This window comes from Perna viridis, chromosome 15 (assembly GCF_037379345.1).
Source record: "Perna viridis isolate PV_CMFRI_1.1 ecotype Kerala chromosome 15, ASM3737934v1, whole genome shotgun sequence".
Taxonomy (NCBI): Eukaryota; Metazoa; Mollusca; class Bivalvia; order Mytilida; family Mytilidae; genus Perna; species Perna viridis.
Genome location: NC_142459.1, coordinates 21,893,394 through 21,914,675, shown reverse-complemented (window position 1 = coordinate 21,914,675; position 21,282 = coordinate 21,893,394). Strand labels below are relative to the sequence as shown.

The 21,282-nt window shown below is 36.9% G+C and overlaps 1 protein-coding gene across 1 annotated transcript; it reads right to left on the bottom strand.

Moving 5' to 3' along the window:
• Positions 1 to 428: 428 nt before the first annotated feature.
• Positions 429 to 14,968, bottom strand: LOC148597471 (calexcitin-2-like). The gene is made up of 8 exons (XM_088562927.1): positions 14,554 to 14,968; positions 12,507 to 12,630; positions 9,920 to 10,036; positions 7,405 to 7,457; positions 4,629 to 4,766; positions 3,313 to 3,448; positions 1,582 to 1,679; positions 429 to 1,082 (listed from the first exon to the last, which is right to left on the bottom strand). The coding sequence occupies exons 2-8, from the start codon at positions 12,610 to 12,612 to the stop codon at positions 963 to 965; spliced, it is 768 nt and encodes a 255-aa protein (XP_088419053.1). The 5' UTR covers positions 12,613 to 12,630; positions 14,554 to 14,968; the 3' UTR covers positions 429 to 962.
• Between the last annotated feature and the right edge of the window lie 6,314 nt (positions 14,969 to 21,282).

Here is a 21,282-nt window from a genome sequence, read left to right as displayed (position 1 = left end):
CCCAACAATCAATCAATCAATTTTTTTACAACAGTGTAAATTCTATGAAAAATTGTTAACATGCCTACCATCGCTTCGACAAAAGAGGCTCAAGACGTTATCTGCATTCATTTTCGGCTCTGCATATTCAAAACAACAATTTTGAAAGAATGTAATTATCAGTAAATACTGCGATTGTTTGTTTGTTTGTTGGGGTTTAACGTCCGAGCAGCAACATTTCAGCCATATTCAGACGAGAATACTTCGAATATTGAAACTGACTTGTAATGCTTATAATGGAAGATCCACTGTTTCAAGTCAAAAATTTAAGCCGGAGACCAGTTTAAAGAGGATAATACAATGGACACTAAATAAACTTGTCTCATTCCTAAATAATGAGCATTTATATCGCAGTAGAAAAGGAACTGGCACAAAAATAACAAGAGTGATATGTTTAAATGATTTATGAAGGATTTAGTACAGATCTATGTACGTTACCACCAATGGGCCTCTCTAAATTAACATGATTCATAGCAATAGAAAAGTAATATTAATTTGTATTGTAGCATACAAGTAGCTGAGAAAAGAAACACACATACATGTATATATACGTGGCGGGTCCTGAGGTTTTATTGGGCAAAATGTACAAATAATAGCGTGGGAACATCCTCCTTGTTGTAACCTCCTGGATCCGCCCCTGAATACCATATTTTTGCATATCACATCGAACTGATTTTAGGATTGGGATGAAATCATGTTTTAGACTTGCAGTAAATGCAAGTTAAAGCTTATACACACATTTACCTAGAATTATTGTAATGTTTACTATATGTCCAGAGTAAAGCTAGGATTTCTAATTCCTCCCAGTGCATCACCTTGTGGCAAGCATGTATAAAAGATACAAGACGTATTAGATGAAGTGTTGTGCTATAAAATTAGCAACAGTTTATATAGTTATTTTATGTTACAATGTATTTATATCGTCAATCATTAAAATCCAGTTTTCCTGAAATAAAGTTTCCAAGTGCGCTGGGGTCATCAGACCGATAATAATCTATACATAGGTTTTTAAAATAGTCTCTGTCTACCTTCTTCGTGTTATTCTGAAAGAAAAGACAGTACCTGTATCAGAAACTGCAATAAGTTCTAAGAGAGATAACTCAAACGTGTTTGGGTGACTGAATGGTAAATAATAAGCATGCAGCTACATAAACATATACATGTCTCTGAATAAGTTAAGCCGGATTTATTTCTTCTCTGTATGTTGTTGGTGTATTACAATTATGCATAAGATACAAAATAATGTTATTCCAATCCTATAATCCAGACTTTTTTTTCAAATGCAGAGACCTTGATAAATATGTGCATGATTATGGACGTGAACCTTTGTATGGTGCGTATAGTAAGTTGAGCAAATACAAATAAAACTATCAAAAGAATTTTAGTGTCACGAGTTTTTTGCAGGATATAGAGCAGTAACAAAATCACCGAAATGTGAAACTCTGCCATTTACAGAGTTTTCTTCTCCGAAAAGAAAACACAATTAGGTCTTAATAATTCATTAAAGGTCAAAGTTCACCAACAATAGAAGATTGAACTTACACAGGAGAACATAAGGAATGAGTTCCTTGCCTCCTTAGCCGGAACACCAAAATCTGACAACACATACTCAAACTCCTCTGCGTCAATGTGACCATCACCTAATAAAATAAACATGGTTTTACTCAAATAAGGGTAACAACGAAATTACTTTAATCCGATTCATAATCAAGTCAAGCCCAAAATAAATCTGGCGAAATAGATATTACACCACTGGAGCAGCTGGTACTGACTTGATACAGGCACTTCAAACGAAATTGTGGGGTAAATCTAGGTTTTACAGCGCGCTAAACCTCCCTCATCCATTGCGGCGTCAATATACCAGTGGTGATTACAAAGCATTTGCATGCTATTGTCATAATCGGTAAATAAGCGCTCACATCAGCACAAAGAACAATTTACAAAACACAATCATTTCTGAGTATTTTAAATTGAGTCTTTAACGCAGTGTAGGAACGGATATGTACAGTTTCGGAGGAATATACACACTTTTGTTCGGTGTACAGTCATGAAACCATGGATAGTTTGCATAAAGTTCATACTTCATGAAAACATGAGAGTACATGTTCACTGCAGTTTACATCTCAGAATCAATATGAATGCAGCATTTTATTTTTTTCTATGTTAACATTTATGTATTTTGAAAGGTCATGCTCACATGAGTTATTTATTGTGATATTGTTCGTATTTTTTTAAGTATACACGAATGCTGAATAAATTTCAGTAGACTGATTATTCCCTTAAAACTGACATGACTGAACGAAATATACAATGTCGTGAACAACATAGTGAATATTACAACAAAACAGTACACTTCCGCACCTACAACAAAACTACACTTCCGCGCCTACAACAAAACAGTACACTTCCGCCCCTACAACAAAACTATACACTTCCGGTCTAGAACAAAACAGTAAAATTCCGCTCCTACTACAAAACAGTGCACTTCCGCTTCGACACCGTGAAAAAAGACTACGTATAATTTTGATTACTTTATCATGACTTTATTATTTCTTAGATATGATAAAACATTCTAATGATGGATTCTCATGACGCCGTGATGGCTAAGAAATCGACCCTGAAGTAATATGGGTCAAGTAAGTTAACCACCGAGCTTATGTTTCCATAACGAGCTACTGAAAGTCTGCCACATAATAGAGAATGAGTGGATAAAATGCTGATTGCTTTATATATCTGATGACTTGATTAAGTGCATCGAGTTTATATAATTACAAGTACTATATGAAAAGTTATTTGCCAAGTCATCTTAGTAATCATGACAGCGAAGTAGCTCCATCATTATCTTTATTTTAACGATTCCGTTTGTCACGACATATACTTTACCTGTATATGTAAAATGTATGCAGTTGCATGTACTTACAATGTAAATTAATTAGTACTAGCCCTTGATATTCAATATATGCCTTCCTTGCGTATACCCTTCAGTCTAACTATCCCCTTTTTGTTTTCACACGATCGTCGTTTATATTTTTAATTTTTTTTATATCGTATCACATTAATGCTCTACGTGTACATGTAGTTATATTGTAATTGTATTCGCGCCTGACCATACTTTCCTCGCGTATAGCCATCTCATATATCCCCTTTCTTTGCATAATCAAAGTTAATCTCGCCTGTCTTGCCATACATATTTATATATTGTAATTACTTACATGGTAAATTTATTCGCACTTGACACATCCCCCTTTTTTGCATGATCTAAGTAATTCTCACCTGTCCTGTCGTACAGATTAAATTTATAGTCTATATATTGTTGTAACCACTCAGGTAATTTACGTTCTGGTGGTTCCTCGTTCTCTTTCTTCGATTGTTTGATACACTGCTCGTTAAACTGGGTCCACATTTTCAGCTGGAAACCAGGAGGATTATGATATGATTAATAGATACATAAAATCTAACTGAACTGGAGAATGAAATTATTTCATTCGATGTGATGCAAGATCAATTTGTCGGCGACTGTTTTGAATAAAAAATGACGCTGTCTTCAAGAATGGATGAAGAACTTTTGGTAGGGTGTATATATACAATGTACATTGGTACAAATTTAAAGCCGAGCAAAGCGAGTCAAGAACATTTTTTGGATTAGGGTTTGTGAATAATCAAGAATTGATGAACCAAAAAAAAAGAAACACACATTTTTCCCTAAATTAAGGTGGCGTACGCGTGACTTGCTCCCACTATCAAATATGCAGTCCCACTGCTCCCACTATCAAATACATGTATGCAGCCCCACTAGTATACTAGTGGGTGCATATTCGATAGTGGGAGCAAGGCCCTGAAGTGAGCTGCATATTCGATAGTGGGAGCAAGCCCCTGTGGTCCATCCAATCGGTTCCGCTATAAGAAAAACCTGTGTAACACAGAAAAGGCTGAGTAGTACCAATTGGAAATCCGTTCCCTATGTACCCACGTCTGACTTTCGTTTACATAACCGGTGCACGGGGTCCGTGCGCAAAATGTTCTTGATTTCTCGAATGGGAACTGTCCGTCGATTCTAAGCACTGGTTCGTGATGACAGAACCCTGTGGGGCGTCACCATAGCCCCTTATTATCGTAGTTTTAATTTTTTTACTGTTTATCATTTATTTGCATCATATATGTACCAAAATAAAATAACGTCAACAAATATAAACGGGTTTTCTATCAATGTCCAATTCGACTGATACATGTAAGAGCGAAGCAGGTACGTGAGGACAGGAATATGTATTGTACCCCCATAGACCTCCCTCATTGTCATATTTTTAACATTTTTACTATTTATCGTTTATTAGCACCGTATATGTACCAATATGACATAATGTCAATGAATATATTGGGTTTTCTATCAATGTCTGGTTCGACAAATAAGAACGAAGCGGAAGCATATTTAGACGAACTTTGGGGAACCCGCCAGGAAAATAGGATTTTTTGTTAGCAACCTTCCACTTGACTGTGGGGGTGCCATACAGGGTCGTGTTGTAAATATATGTATAAAAATCGTATCTCCATAGATAATAAATGGTCAATCCCAGAAATGTTGTTTTACTTACCCACTCGTCTGTACTGATTTTTCCGTCGTTATTTTCATCTCCGTCGTCTTGTAGCTTCCGCCATATTGTTATAAACAACTCATTTGTTTGTTGGTATTTGTCTGTTCCTGTCTTCCATCCACTCAGCTCACATATTTTCTAAAGAATAAGTTCATTTATATTATGCCTTTTTAAAAACTAAATAATTATCCATATATATAGTTTTTACTCACATTGTTGGTCCGTTTGTCCTTCACACTTGTAATCGCAACTCCTTGTGAACTACTGCATCAAATTTCACGAAACATTGTAGATACATTTATAAGTTGGGACATAATATGGTGTTGTGCATATTACCAGGAATTTATGATCCATTAAATTTTGTAGGAGTTACGCCCCTTTGAACTGCGAAACGATGGGAGACAGCAAACTTTAAATTGTAATTTATTGTAAAGGGACAATTTTTGTGTATTTCATTATGTAAATAGCGTAAGATGCCTAAATTACGCCAATATGTGGTACATGTACTTTTCTATTGAAAGATGAAAAGAACAAAATTCTTATTTACAGAAAAAAAAAAAAAAAAACAATCAAGCAAGCACAAAAGGCAACTGAATTTAAGCACATGTACATGTGTCTGCATTCTATGAGTTAATAAAGTAAGCGTATTATACTATTTTTATTAATCTAACAAAGGCGACCAGATGTTACCAATACTTTACTTATAACGAAAGACCAAGTGTTTGAAGTGTTTTAAAGACGTTGATTAGTTTCTAATTATAAAAATTGCTCATATAAAATTTAAACTTTTAGGTGTGGCAAAATAATAAAGGCGGATCATGAAATTTACGAAAGAGGGGAGGGGGTCTGATCCAGAAACTCAAATAAAGGGGAGTTCCAGTCTGCATATTTTCAATTGTCTACATTTTGCAAAATAATTTCCAACAAAAGGGCAATTCCATTCCCACCTCTCCCGAACCTTCCTGGACCTGCCAATGAAATAGTATGATGGTGTAATCAAGGGAACCAAGATTCTAGTGGAAATCAAAAGAATGTCATCCAGGGACACAGACCAGATATGGAAAATAGACAAACACAACAAAGAACATAAAGTGACTAAAATCACACATACAAAGTAACAAAAGTAAATAAGCAACTCAAACTCCACTATAAACTAGGAGCATGGAGCAGGTGCGCCAGTAGGGTAAAAGCGTCCTCTGCTTTTCTAGAAACACCGCCGATCTGCTCATAAAAAGTTAAGTCCAGAGTTGACGAAGATGAAGGAAAAATATGACACGCTGAACAAATCAGTTTTCATAGTGCAGATGGATACACCGTAACGATCCACGAGTTCATGATGACGACCATAAACTTCCGTAGTGATGACTGTAATCTTGTAGCAACATAACGCTGTTCCAGAAGCCTAATTGTAAGAAGTCTAGCGCGATACAAAAAGTTTGCGTAGTTACGGCAAGCTCTTGCATAACATAAGAGTTGTGATATGAAAACTCCATACACAGGTACTGAAGGGATGTTGACACAGATGAAAGGAAAGTTGACAATACGGAATGAAAAGTCATCGAGTTTGTCGTACAATTTGGTCAAAACAGTTTGGATTAGTTTTCCTTTACTATCGGCCCCGTGCAGGTCCGGGTGTTAAAAGAATAGGCCCGCAGCAGCGCTAAGCTTGTCGTAAAAGGCGACTAAATAGTGCTCAGAACCCTAGCCGGTGGCTAGGGCGCTCTGCCCACAGAGCAACTGGGATGTGTGCCCCAGGTGGTCGAATGGGGTACCCCTTGCGTGTTACATGCTGGGGTTGTCAGGCTATAATACGGAAAACCTGACCGCAAACCATAGTGGTGCACCGTGTTGGGAAAGATGCCACGTTCCTCGCACGTTAAAGAACCCTACTGTGGTATTCTCCCGGAGTAGGAACCATAGGGCTCCGCCACAAGAGGCTAAATTGCTCGACCCTACCCACCTCTCCCTATTTCCAGTGGCAATCAAAATTTGTCGACCCCATTGTCCTTGTGTCCCATCCCCTTTTCATTTCATCATCATTTCATGTTCATTTTGTCATCAATTTCATGTTCATCGTCTGATTATAGCTGAAATATTGCTGCTCGGACGTTAAACCCCAACAAACAAACAAACCTTTACTATCGATCTCTTAGTGTAGGTCAAAATATGAGGCTGACTTCACAGTGTGTAGTATCCTTTATCTCGAGTTCTTTGGGTTAGATGCGATTTATCAAATCCCCAAAACTAAGATTGTTTAACGATATTACGTCATCTATAAAACGGAAACTGATATTAAAGTACTAGCTAAACGATTTTCCTTCTTTTGATCAGATCAGCTATAAAGTCAGCCTCATAAGAATGAAGAAATGGATCAATGCTGCAAATGCCCCAATAACATAATAAAGTGTAGATCATTAATAACTCAGTATTTTACGATGTTAAAAGCTTGTTGTAACTCTGTAACTTGTTCACTATCTTTGGATACTGAACAAGTTAGTACATGTAAAGTAATCAAAATTCACTTTAAACTTAATTTTAATTCTAACGTTGGTCCGAAGATATTAACAATAAGCTAAACAGGTTTAAAAACAGCGAATCCTGTCTAAAGCGGACCCAGGATAAACCAAAACCTGTCTAAATTAGACAGTTTTTTAAAGTTCTTTCATGTCAGTCTAAGTTATTTCGATCCTTTAGAAACCGAACACCTGCCTAAACCGTACACCTGTCTAAACTGACCACCTGCCCGGTTTAGAAAGGCTTAACTGTACTAAGTTACCTTTCTGGCTAAATCAAAGTCCTTCCATTCTAGAATTCCGTCTTTGTTCAGATCTGGAAAACAAAGTTGTGTTATAATTATTGAAATACGGTGGTGTGTGTGTGTGTTTTTTTTTTCATAGCAATAATGTATTTTCTGTTTATAAGGTGCACAATGCATTTTGATTTTAGTTCATTTTTAAGTAAAAGTTTTATATCTCAACTTATCTGTCTTTTGGTTTCCGGACCATAACAAACTAAACATCCATCATTTTATTTAAAATTTCAAAATGTTCTAAAATTGTCCCATTTCGAGGGGACAGTTGTGATTTACCAACTGCTACTTCCTCCTGCGGAATCCCGTGATAATCAATTGCTTGCAACCGATGCCCAGAAAACTTGCACGTAAACCGTGTTCGATAGCGAGGAGACAATTGCGTTTGGTCCATTCTCTTTTCCTTCAGATATACCCCTTGTTAAAAATCTATATACCATTCTGTATTAACTGCAGGTTAATTTATATATACCGCGATGAAAGCGTTAACTTTTTGTCCTTCTTCAAACCCTATCTCGCAGATATATACGTCACTCATGCTCATCGACTATCCAACAATTAAGACGAAAGTGTATATTGCTACTAAATCTAGAAAATTTGCACGAATTTAGTACTTGTAATATTACAGACTGTATCGGCAGTAAAACCTTTATGAATCATCCTCCATAAAATGACAGGTGTTCCATAATAATGTAATATACAGTTATCATAATGATCGAAGTTGAATCACCTGGATACATGTACATGTATATGTTATCTGTAAGCTACAGGAAAATATGTTTATTTTTGTCATATTAAACAAAATACTATTGTTAAGCCCACAGACACTTGTTTTTTTTTTTTAAATATTGTATCATTACATTTATAATTATGATTAATATTAGGGCATCGCCTCGAAAAGTGGCGGTCGCCCCATAGTGATCACTCTGTCCCTTCATCCGTGACGTCTGTCCGTTACTAACTCGTGTCCGTGCTGTAACTTTTTTTCGATGTAGGCTTATGATATTTTGCATGTGGGTAGATCACTTGGAGACGATGTGTCGTGAACCTTTGATATTGGCCTATGACCTTGAACTTGATCTCAAGGTCAAGTTCAAGTTTTTTTTCGCTGGCAAACTCGACTGTGTCCGGAATTATCTTTCTGAACTGGTAAGTATTTCTATTGAATATGAGTTCCGCATTACCATGAGAAGTAATTTGTTATGTTTTCCTTTCCTCTTTCGTCTACCCAGGACTCTACTTTTTAAACTCACCCGTGCAGGTCCGGGTGTTAAAAGAATAGGCCTGCAGCAGTGCTAAGCTTGTCGTAAAAGGCGACTAAATAGTGCTCAGAACCTTAGCCAGGGGCTAGGGCGCTCTGCCCACAGAGTAACTGGGATGTGTGCCCCAGGTGGTTGAATGGGATACCCCTGGCTTGTTACATGCTGGGGTTGTCAGGCTATAATACGGAAAACCTGACCGCAAACCATAGTAGTGCACCGTGTTGGGAAAAATGCCATGTTCCTTGCACGTTAAAGAACCCTACTGCGGTATTCTCTCGGAGTAGGAACCATAGGGCTCCGCCACAGGAGGCTAAATTGCCCGACCCTACCCACCTCTCCCTATTTCCAGTGGCAATCACAATTTGTCGACCCCATTGTCCTTGTGTCCCATCCCTTTTTCATTTCATCACATTTTCATGTTCATTTTATCCTAAATTTCATGTTCATCGTCTGAATATAGCAGAAATATTGATGTTCGGACGTTAAACCCCAACAAACAAACAAACAACAAACTTTTTAAACTGACAATTTTGAGTTGGTAAGCTTTTTCCAAATCCACTTCGTTTATATTGCTTAATTGCCACGGCAGGGTCAAAAGAGGCGGATTGCTTCTCAATGTAATTGCACGATCCGGTATCCCAAACTGTCATGGACGCAAGTGGAAACATGAGCCCTGACATTGTAAGACGGCACATTCCGGGAAAAGTCCCCCGCGATAAGACTGCTAACAGCTGGTGTTAATTACCATGACTGCGAGGTTGCCACCTAATGTTTCTACTTGCACCGCAAATATTTAGAATCAAATCTACATTTTTTTAGTAAAACCCGATTTGTCGATTTGATTTTGGGCTGATCACGCGGTAATTATCTCCATGCAAAAAAAAAAAATTAATAAATCAGTTTGTAGTTCGTGAAGATAGCTCAAGTGCTAGTATACAAGGCCTATTGTCTACATGTATGACCACATGTTGAAGTTCAAAATTATTTTTCTACACACCTACTAAATGCTTTCCGAAAACATTGTGACCTACAAATTTTGGCGCATTTGGTGGGGCATTATTGCCAAATGCTGGTTCTTGAAATGGATGGGGATTCGGTGGGGCATTTTTGCCAAAGACTCGTTCTGGAAATGAATGTGGGTAACCAAGAAACGTCTTTGGAACCCTCTACTAATATTAAAAATGCTATAAAGGATTTTTTACCAAGTTGTAGATACTTACCAAAGAAGACATGGAACTCGTGCAGGAGCTTCTTTTTCTGGAAGTCTGATAATTCTGGATTGAGTAATCCCAGAACGAGGCCCATACCTCTACCTTTACTGGCGAATCCGGCTTTGACTGAAACAGAGCAAATTAAAACGCAGTTGAGAACTTTTATCGTCACACGCAAATTCTGATATTATTTAAGCCAGTTAGCACAAAGAATGAGACTTCGTCACTTTAAGTAAAGTTTTTTTTTTCTAATCAAAAGCCACAGTTAGATACCGACTTCGAGCTGTAGGTACATGTATTACAAGAGAAGTGACGGTGGTCCAGTAAATCAGCCGGTATCCACACAATAAAAGCTTCAATACAAATGTTTTACATTCAGACCAAGTATGTAGGTCAATGGAAGTTGCACAGTTAATAAGTTATAATCCTCCTGAGTCAAGAAGTCTTGTTGGGTACAGTAAACGCGAAAAAGTACAAAGAGAGCTCAGATGTATGAATCGCAGTGTATGACTTTCCAAATATTTGCAATGTCCGAGTCAGTGGCCGATTGTTGCAATCGATGAACCTTATCCTTCCAACATTCACTTCATTAACTGCATACGAGGTAGTTGGCAAACGTGATTCTATGCGATGATGCAAGTGTGGCAATCAAATTTTTCCAAAAAAAAGTATTCGAGAAGTTTTCCACAGTAATGGTTCTTCAAAAATGTTAGCTGAAGGTATGCCAGTACGACATGATACGACAAAAATTGTCACAAGTATATTGATGAAAAGCTATATAATTATTTTTCGAGTCATATTGATGAATTGTGTGTTTTATGGCGACAGATTGCAAGTCACATGACAATCGTTATTGTTCTAAAATTGATCATTTTTCATACAGTGGGAAAAAGTATCATATTGTATATAAACATATTAGCAGCCCTTCACAAAATCGACCTTTCTGAAATTAACAATTTCATAAATCCTAAAGGCCTGCTAGGGTCAAATTATTGAACGGTGTCAAAAGTCCATGTATATATTGCAGAAAAGGTAAATGTACATTTGTATAACGGTTTCGCAGATATCATAATACATTGTATGGCGCAGTACAAGGGGTTTTGATTAAAGTAAATGGTGGGGTTGTGATGATCGTGGTATTAGTAATAGTGATGGTGTAAGTGGGGGGGGGGGTGGATGTGATGATGGTGATGGAGATAGTGATAATGATTATGATGATGGTGGTGGTATTGTCGGTGATTATGATGATGGTGGTTAGTGTCGGTGATTATGATGGTGGTGGTAAGTGTCGGTGATTATGGTGATGGTGGTTAGTGTCGCTGATTATGATAGTGGTGGTAGTGTCGGTGATTATGGTGATGGTGGTTAGTGTCGCTGATTATGATGATGGTGGTTAGTGTCGGTGATTATGGTGATGGTGGATAGTGTCGCTGATTATGATGGTGGTGGTGATTATGATGATGGTGGTTAGTGTCGCTGATTATGATGATGGTGGTTAATGTCGCTGATTATGATGGTGGTGGTGGCGGTGATGGTGATTATGATGATGGAGGTGATGGGGTTCGTGTTGTTAGTTTTCGTGAGGGTGGTGACGAGTGAAAAGAGATGGTATAATGTAAAACGTCCCCGGAAGGATTGTCCAAAAAGGGGAACGGGATACAAAAGAAATTAAGTGTACAATATTAAGGGTCAGTACATATAGTTGTTTGTTTGAGTTCTCCAACTTTTATACATATACATGTATCTATTAATGCATTAACTCCATTGAGTCGCCAGAAGGGTATACTCATTCAAATGCCTCAAGTAATTTGACAAAAACCCAATCACAAACTCAGAGGGCCAGCTCAACATCTAGATCTGAAACCATGTAACTCACAAAATCCTTAATCACGGACACCAACCGCCCGCCCAATCCTCAATCCCCGATCGATCATTAAACCTTATGGCCTAACAAAACCCTATATCGTTAATTAAACCAAAATACAAAACTCGATCACCTTTCTATCCTATCCTCGACCACAAATCACAGTTGCAAACCTAACCCTCGTACCTCAAAACCTTGCCGCTCATCCATCACCTTGTTCCAAAACTCCGATCATTCTTAGAATGCCTCAAACTACACTGTATTTTGGTGTATCCAAATTAATATATAACAATGGCACTATATGTATTTTGACTAACACTCTACCGATTCTAACACAAACATGTAACTACCATGTTATACAAGAAAATCTTCAGAATTGACAAATCATTTTAGTTCAGTATTAACCAATAAAATGAAAACAAGAAAAGCGTAGTCCTTACCGGTGCACCTGGTCCATGCTCCCAGTTTTTAGTGGAGTCCGAGTTGCTAATTTACTTTTGTTACTTTGTATGTATGATTTTAGTTACTTTATGTTCTTTGTTGTGTGTGTCTGTCTATGTCTGGTCTTTGTCCCTGGACCACATTCTTTTGATTACCGCTATAACCTTGGTTCCCTTCATTACTCTTTCAATAATACAGGATTATTGGTTACTGATGAGGTATTTACTAGTGCAACATAATTGATTATAGCATGAATCATTAAACTGTACATGTGTCTATAGTTGAACTTACTTGAAGAGAAAAATCCTTTCACCGCCTGCATTTTGCTACGTTTCTGGTTTCGTTGAGAATTCCTCGCACTTTGTGTTGTTGAAATCGTCAGAAACTCGAAGCACATTATTATGGTACAATGAACCTACGTAAATTGAAATCAAATACATGTACATGTAGGTAATTGTCTGTCAGCGACAGATTCAGGCTGCCATGTTTAAATACGTGCATTAGCGTTCTATGCCAAGGGCATGTATAATTTCAAAATAATTGTTGAAATGAAAGCAGTATAACAAGAGATACTTTAGCCATTTTCGTTTTCGATATAACTTCATTAGTACATGGAAATATACTACATGTATTACTCTGAAGGCAAAACGTTTACCGGACAATACATGTACATGTAACTGACGATAATGCAACCAAAGATATACTCCAGCAATGCTAGAGGTTGTTTGGCAAGCTATTTTCTGACTTGGTGCCATCCTAATAGTTGGGGTATGCTGGACCTCTTTCGTTGTAGGAGTACCAAAGATAACACCGTGCAACGCACTACAAAATTGTTGAAGAGCTGATACTAGCAATCGTAGTAAATAATTGTACGAAAAACTGTTTAGAAACAAAATAGAAATCATACGAAAAACGTGACAGAGAAGCAAGAGAATAAAAATACTAGATCAAATAAAATCTACAATTACATGTATGATATACGGAAACGCAGAGATACACTGTATCATTTTTTTTCAACAACAACAAAAAAAACAACGATTGACTGGAAACATCTGCAAGATTTAGAGAAACACATGCGCCCGAAGACAGTCGACAGCTACCTAAATGCCCTTCTGCAATGCAACTAATATCGCTCTCCTAATGTGTATAAAACCGTGACAGTTCCTGCACAGTGCCACTGTAAAATACCAAAGATCGACTAACAATGGATATGGAATTGGTCAGAGCGTTAACAAAGCAGCCCAGTCGCTATTAGGACATCTACAGTATACACTGACCAAGTTTTTCGATAAGGCATCACAAAAGCTGGGCTCCGCCTGTCACAACAATTATTTAACTAACCAGCACATTCTACTAATTTGAATCTCCTTAACAGGTGACGGGCGAGAGCTATGGTCTTTTCATGTAAAACCACCACTATTCTGCACTTGATCTACTCAATGTTGTAAATAGAGAAAAAAGATTGTAACATTTAGCACCATCTAACCTGTAACATTTAGCATCATCTAACCTGAAGAGCCATTATCTGATCCATTTGGGAAGATTCTGGTGATACCCCCCTTTAGTGCTTGAATATTGTCACAGTGGCAATTTTGTGTAAATTAGGACGAAAAGAATGAAATAATAGCCTTTATACTTTATTTTCTGGAGCCACACCAGAGAGTTCATCTCGTTCAGTTACAATGTAATAAAACTTCAGAAAACTACACATTACATGTATCACCAACTTTTTGAAATTCATTCAAATTCAGTAAAATACATGAGTTAGTTAAGTTACAGATCACGACCATATGATGATGAAATGTGTGGGTTTTGAGCAAAACTATACATAAACGTCTGTATAATTGCCTGACGCAATTTCATGGGCGGATTCAGGTGGCAGCGTGGCGGGCGTGCGCCCCACTAAAATTTGCAAAGCATGGGTTGTCAGGGGTAGATTTAAGCGGTTTTAGGTTGAAACTTTAATTTCTCGCTAATTTTACCAAAAAAGATATCTATATTGCACCCACTCTAGAAGAATACTTAAAAATTTAACCTCATTTTTTTTAACAAAGTAGTACGTTGTATTACTGTACATTTTTTTTTAGTTTTGATCGATTATTTTTCTTTTTTATTTACTGATCTAAGGATTAAAAAGCTAGTATCAGAAATCAATGGCGGGTCCAGAAATTCCGAGAAGGAAGGGGTCTTTGACTGGCATAAAAGGGGATCGGTTTAAGCCAGAGATTTCAAGCTATTTTCTATATATATAAAATCAACCAAACAAAAAGGGGGGTCCTAGCTATTTCTATATAGTGAAATACCTAATGCAAATAAACAAAGAAAACAAATAGCGTACCTTTATAATCCGTAAATACTGCTATCCAAGACATATAGCCCTGCTTGTCATTCAATATTGGTAACCTCCTGTCAGATCTGGACACACTAATTCGATTTGGAGTAAGTACTATTCAGTCCATGAGTAATATTACTTCTGTGTTTAATTCCCTTCAGCGACCGCCAAATCAGAAAACTGCTCCGGACACTAAATCCCAAAAGAAATATTTTGTGTTGTGCCAGTCAGAATTACCCGTTCCCGCCTATAGATCCACACTTCAAACGATGTGTGCAAGATGAAATAAGTAAACATAAATATATATATTATGCAACGATATTTTCTTATAAATACACAAAATCTGCCTGGTCGGATAATCACGTTATTGGGAAAACAAAACCTGCCTTGTCACAAAAGGTTTTAAATAGGACGGCCAATATTTTCACTTCGGCTACGTGTATTTAATCTAAAAAAAGTTAGCCTTGAACAACCATTTAAATATTTTCAAATCATTTTTATTTGCTACTGGTTGTAACATTTTTCGCTTCAATTCTTTCGATTACCAACAATAACTATGTAATGTGGTGTTACAATGCCTCAGGCAATGTTTCTGTGATTTAAACCTATAAATACCGTTAAAAAGTTCTCCGGTCAAAGGTGGCAGTATTGATGAATTCAAATACATTGTATTTTACATTTTTTGTTTGATGAAAAAAAAAAACATCATCTGAATCGCATCACTTCCCAATATGGTTTATACTTAAATTTCTAACAGGGTCGCCCCGTGCAGGTCCGGGTGTTAAAAGAATAGGCCTGCAGCAGCGCTAAGCTTGTCGTAAAAGGCGACTAAATAGTGCTCAGAACCCTAGCCGGGGGCTAGGACGCTTTGCACACAGAGCAACTGGGATGTGTGCCCCAGGTGGTTGAATGGGGTACCCCTGGCTTGTTACATGCTGGGGTTGTCAGGCTATAATACGGAAAACCTGACCGCAAACCATAGTAGTGCACCGTGTTGGGAAAGATGCCACGTTCCTCGCACGTGAAAGAACCCTACTGTGGTATTCTCCCGGAGTAGGAACCATAGGGCTCCGCCACAGGAGGCTAAATTGCCCGACCCTACCCACCTCTCCCTATTTCCAGTGGCAATCAAAATTTGTCGACCCTACTGTCCTTGTGTCCCATCCCTTTTTCATTTCATCATTATTTCATGTTCATTTTATCATCAATTTCATTTTCATCATCTGAATATAGCTGAAATATTGCTGCTCGGACGTTAAACCCCAACAAACAAACAAACAAATCTAACAGGGTCTATTATATGCACGTAATACATATGTACATGCATTATGGTTAATAATAAAACATCAGACAAGATACTAAATCATCACCGCGGCTTCGAAATAAAAGCAATTAGCCTAAATAAAATTCTCATGCATTTGATAATATTTTTTTTATATCTTTTTTCTTTAATTCATTCAATTTCAAATATAATGTTTATCAGTTAAACTCACAGTCGCAATTACTGCGTAACAGGAGCTAAATACAGATATTTATAAATACAAAGATAACATACAAATCGAATGCGAAACTATCAACATATATACAGTAACACTGTCGGGGTAATCTAAATACATATATCACAATAATGGAAACGTGGGTGCAAATAAAAATAGTGTAAGTATGATGCTACCGAGTTATCAATTTTTCAATTTTCTGGATGAATAGAGATAATTTGGTGAGTACATTAGTATTACAATATTTCATCATTGTAAACAATTTAGTAGTGTACGGATAAATATAGTAATATTCGGGAATAATTTTTCCGTAAATTTACAATATCATCATGCGTGCAATATAGACATATATAATGGAATTCGTCCCCAAGACCAGTCATACATAAATTACAAAGTCTATCATTTCTCTGAATGTTCCGCCATCTGCCGGTTTCGATCGGAAATTTTATGTTACATACACGTAACTTACAGATAGGGGTCCATCGTGCGCGATTTAGTCTAAGTAAGTATGACTCAAGTTTAAACTCACAGATAGTTTCTTATCATTTTGTACAAGTTTATACTAAAAATTTAGCATCTTTAATTTAATATCAAGTTCAAGTGGATATCTACCTAATTCACCATACACCATGAAGTTTGGTGTGGATGATCGTAAACCTAGAATACGTTTACAAAACTGTAAATGAACTTTTTCAATAATAGCCTTGTTTTCGAAACCCAAAATTTCTGTCTGAGGAGTAAGTGAGGATAGAAACAATTAGAGAATCAACTGGAATTGCTATATTCTGATTTTTTCTGTATAACACGTATAAAGCTTTTTTGGCCTGTTCTACCAATCTCTTTCGAGCTTGGAAGAAATTCCCATTGAAGTTGAATTGAAGACCCAAATAAGTGTAACAGTCTTGAATTTCAATCTCTTGATTGCATAATTTTAAAGAGATTTCTCGCTTAAACTTTCTATTCGAAAAAATTACAAGCTTTGTCTTTGAAACAGTAACGCTAAATCTCCACTCGTAAAATATTCTTCAAAATGCTTCAGTGTCACTTGCGTTTCATCAATAGACTCAGAAAATAAAACAGTGTCATCTGCGTACAGTAAGATAAACAATTTAATATAAACATGAAGATGATTCGAATATTTGTCACTTAAAAATGTCAAATCATTTACTGACTTAGAGATCAGAAAGTCTTCCAGATCGTTTGTGTACAAGGCAAAAAGGAAAGGCGATAACTTTTCTCCCTGCCTCACACCCAACTCACCCAAGTCTCTACACTGTGTCGAACGCCTTCCGAAAATCGATAAATATGCAGAATAACTTTCTCCCAGAAGATAAATATATAGAAATAAGCGAATGTAAAATGTACATATTATCTTGTACAGAGTAGCCCTTTCTGAACCCGCCTTGAGCGTCAATAATCAGTCCAAATTCATCCGACAATTTATCGAGCCTTGCGTTCAAAATAGAAGTATATACTTTTCCCAAATTTGAGGTCAATCAGATGGCTCTATAATTATCTAAATTATTCGGGTCATCTTTGTTTTTGTATATAGGCTTGATAATACCCGTAAGCCATGCTAAAGGAATATTCCCAGAATCAAACACAACATTAAATAGCTTAACATATATAGGCAAAAATTGTGTAATAGTGCTTTTAATATATTCATTAACAACTTCATCGTCACCAGATGCCTGATTGTTTTCAAGATTTTTCACTGCTGCAGTAATTTCCTCTGCAGAGATATCGCTGTTTAAAATTTTCATAAATTCTTCGTCATTTTCTATATTATCAAATAAATCATTTATATCAAAATCATTTGACTCATTTTCAGTATTTTCATTGAGCTTTTTAAAGTAATCATAAAGCTGCACGATAGTAATGTTCACGTTTTGTTTTGAGCCTTTATCTAGACGCTTAAGAATTTTCCAAAACTCTCTCGAATCTTTTTTCGACTTTCAGATCAGATTCGAGTTTATGCTGGAATTGTCCATAGCATCTAGACATCTCATTTTTATATTTTGTAGAAGCTTTCTTCATAATATCTCTGTTTACTTTTAATGCGATTGTAATGTTTTCTTGCCTTGTGAAAATCTTTTCTTTTCATTCGGCAAGAATTTGTATACCAAACCTCATCAGTTTGTTTTCCCTTCGCACGACAGGAATATACGCTCTGAGCAGTATCAAGAAACATTTCACAAATTTTATCGACCGCGAGGTGAACAGTTTCAATCGAATTGTCATGTCGATTTTCTGTAAAAAGATTGTCAATTTCATTCAGTTTAGTGACGTCATCAACTATTGCATTGACAAACTGGTTTTCTTTCTCCGGTATCCACCTTCGGCTCGTGGGAATTTTTCTATCAATGGAATTCGTAGTAAATTTGTTCAGCGATGCGTACAATTGAAAACATAAGGCACAGTGAACATCAGAGTATAACGGATTGTAATCCATAACACAAAAGTTTTTAATCAAAGGAAATATTTTAGAAGATAAAATGAAATAATCTACTAATGACACATTGTTACATGTAGTATTACCAATTTTAAAGTCACTTCCAAGTAATCTACCGTTGCCAATATAAAGAGTATTATGTTTACAGAATTCTGTCAACCTATATCCAGCCCGGTGCAGGTCCGGGTGTCAAAAGAATAGGCCTGCAGCAGCGCTAACCTTGCCGTAAAAGGCAACTAAATAGTGCTCAGGAACCTTAGCCGGGGGCTAGGCGCTCTGTCCACAGAGCAACTGGGATGTGTGCCTCAGGTGGTGGAATGGGGTACCCATGACGTGTTACATGCTGGGGTTGTCAGGCTATAATACGGAAAACCTGACCGCAATGCATCGTGTTGGGAATGATGCCACGCACGTTAAAGAACCTTGCTGTGGTATTCGATCGGAGTGGGAACCTTTGCGCTCCGCCACAGGAGACTAAATTGCCCTACCCATCCCCTTTTTTCAAGTGGCAATCAAAATTTTTCAACCCTGTTATCCTTTTTTCCCGTCCTTTTTTTCATTTCATCATCATTCATGTTCATTTTATCATCCATTTCATGTTCATTGTATCATCCATTTCATGTTCATCGCCTGAATATAGCTGAAATATTGCTGCTTGGGCGGGCGTTAAAAACAAATCAATGATCAATCAATCAAATTATATCCAAAATTATTCGGGATTGACAAATCTGACGATGACCGTACTAATGGGATTTTATAATAAACCAAATTTTGATAGTCATACATACTTGCCAACAATTCATCATCGTCAAATTCATCCAGTATATTAATAAAGTTGAATATCATCTGGTATAACAACATCGCTAAAAGTTTTATTTTTTGCATTCATATCAGCAATTAGTGCAGGTGTGCAATCAAATTTATTACATATAAAAATCATCTCTTTTTCAATTTCATTGAAGGCATCGTTACTAGTGTATCTGGTATTTTAAGGTGGCATATAGACACAGCCCAATAAAAGATTTTCCTCAGTACTAAAGCATGATCAATTACCACCTACTGGACAAACTCCAATTCTAATTTTGGAAATTTCAAAAAAGAATCTAAATTATCTTTGAAAACAATAACAATGCCTCCAGATATCTTATTAGATTTAGATCTATGTTTACAGTGAGATCTATACCCTTTTTGGCAAAGACAAAATATCATTTTCATTAGTTTTAGATTCTAAAAAACAATAACAACTCATTAGATAATATCAATTCTTGAAACTCTGGATAAAGCAGTTTACTTCGTATGCCACAAACGTTAATACATACACATGATAGATCATTAATTTCTCTTGCTAGAGTTCTGTTTTCCGACGAATTAGATCGACTCCTGTTACGGAATCCCTAGCTATTGTTAGTTGGACAGTCATGATTCGGTCCTTCGGGTCGAAATCATGTTGGCGGTGCAAACTTTGGTACCTGTGGACGGAATTGTGGTACCTGAGGGCGGAATTGTGGCCTTTGCTGTTGGGGAACAGGCGTACAGAACTGAGGTCCCATATTAGGCCTGAAGTCAGGTCCAGCACTAAAACCACGTTGCAGCTGAGGTTCGTCGGTTGGTACATCTGCATGATTGACCAACTGATTGCCGATGTATAACTTGTCCATCACAACACTAGTATTTTTGTACCATTGACGTCTTAGTGTGTGCATTGTAGGCAGCAATTCCTTCGGTCCTGCCATTACTAATTTCAATCGGAAATTGCTGGAAGACCGAAAAGGGACATCCTCGATCCGAGAATTTTGCCTTGGCTGCATCTAATACCCTCTAATGATTTGAGTATTTTACAAATTTACCTATATTGTTTCTAGGTTTGTTTTCATCCCTTTTGTGTACATTTTGGAATTCTATGTCACCATTTATACCTAGTTCTTCATTTATGAATTTTTGAAGAACATTTTCAGTTTTCTAAATCTCTGTTCTCACCTTCAGGTATGACACCAAATGTGAGATTGTACTTCATGGAATATGCTCTAAAATTCAGTAATTCTTTCTTCAACTGGCGATTTCCAAATTTTAGCGATTCATTTTCATTTTCCATCTTAGAAACCCTGTCCTCAACAATGCTATAGTGAAAATCTTCGTCTTTAATTCTTTTAGATTGCTCCTCTAAGTTGTTTCCTATGCCAAGAACTTCACTGTCTAATTTGCAAAAGTGTTTCTCCATCTCATTCATTTTTGTACATATTTCATCGAGTCTGTCAAGTTTTGCAAGTTGCATATTCATTTGATTGACAGTGTTTATCAGCATTTGAAATTGTGCAAGGTGTACTTGAATGGTTGATGGAGCATTGTTGGGTTCAGAGATGGTATTTGTATGTAATACCGGTGATGTGGTACTTAGGCCTGGTATAGGTTGTGACATAGGTTGTGGCATCGCCATACTAGGTGTTTGATGGTATTGGAAAGGGCATATGAGGTTGGAAATTTTAAATTTGGATTGTTCATAATAGGAGTACTGTGCTGGTTTTCTGGTATAATAAAGTTCATATTTCTGCTATTCAAACTGTGCATATTATTCATACCATAAATAGATTCATTCGCCCTAGCGATAATGTGTGAAAGTTCGGGTGAGACATTGTTGTTCGTGAGTTGACTGGGCGCAGCCATCTTTGGCGGGGTCTGAGTACATTTTGCCCGTCGTTTCCTTCGCCTCAGACCCATAAATTTAACATTTTTTCCCACCAATTATGTAAAATGTCACTATAAATCATAATTATCCCATCGAACATATCA

What these genes read in the sequence shown, in the direction of transcription:
- LOC148597471 (XM_088562927.1), bottom strand. Translation starts at nt 12,612, where the DNA reads ATGTGCTTCGAGTTTCTGACGATTTCAACAACACAAAGTGCGAGGAAT. An exon ending in CGAGTTCCATGTCTTCTTTG is followed by an intron (nt 7,458 to 9,919) that starts GTAAGTATCTAC and finishes TTTGTTTTCCAG; the next exon opens with ATCTGAACAAAGACGGAATT. An exon ending in AAATCAGTACAGACGAGTGG is followed by an intron (nt 3,449 to 4,628) that starts GTAAGTAAAACA and finishes CCTGGTTTCCAG; the next exon opens with CTGAAAATGTGGACCCAGTT.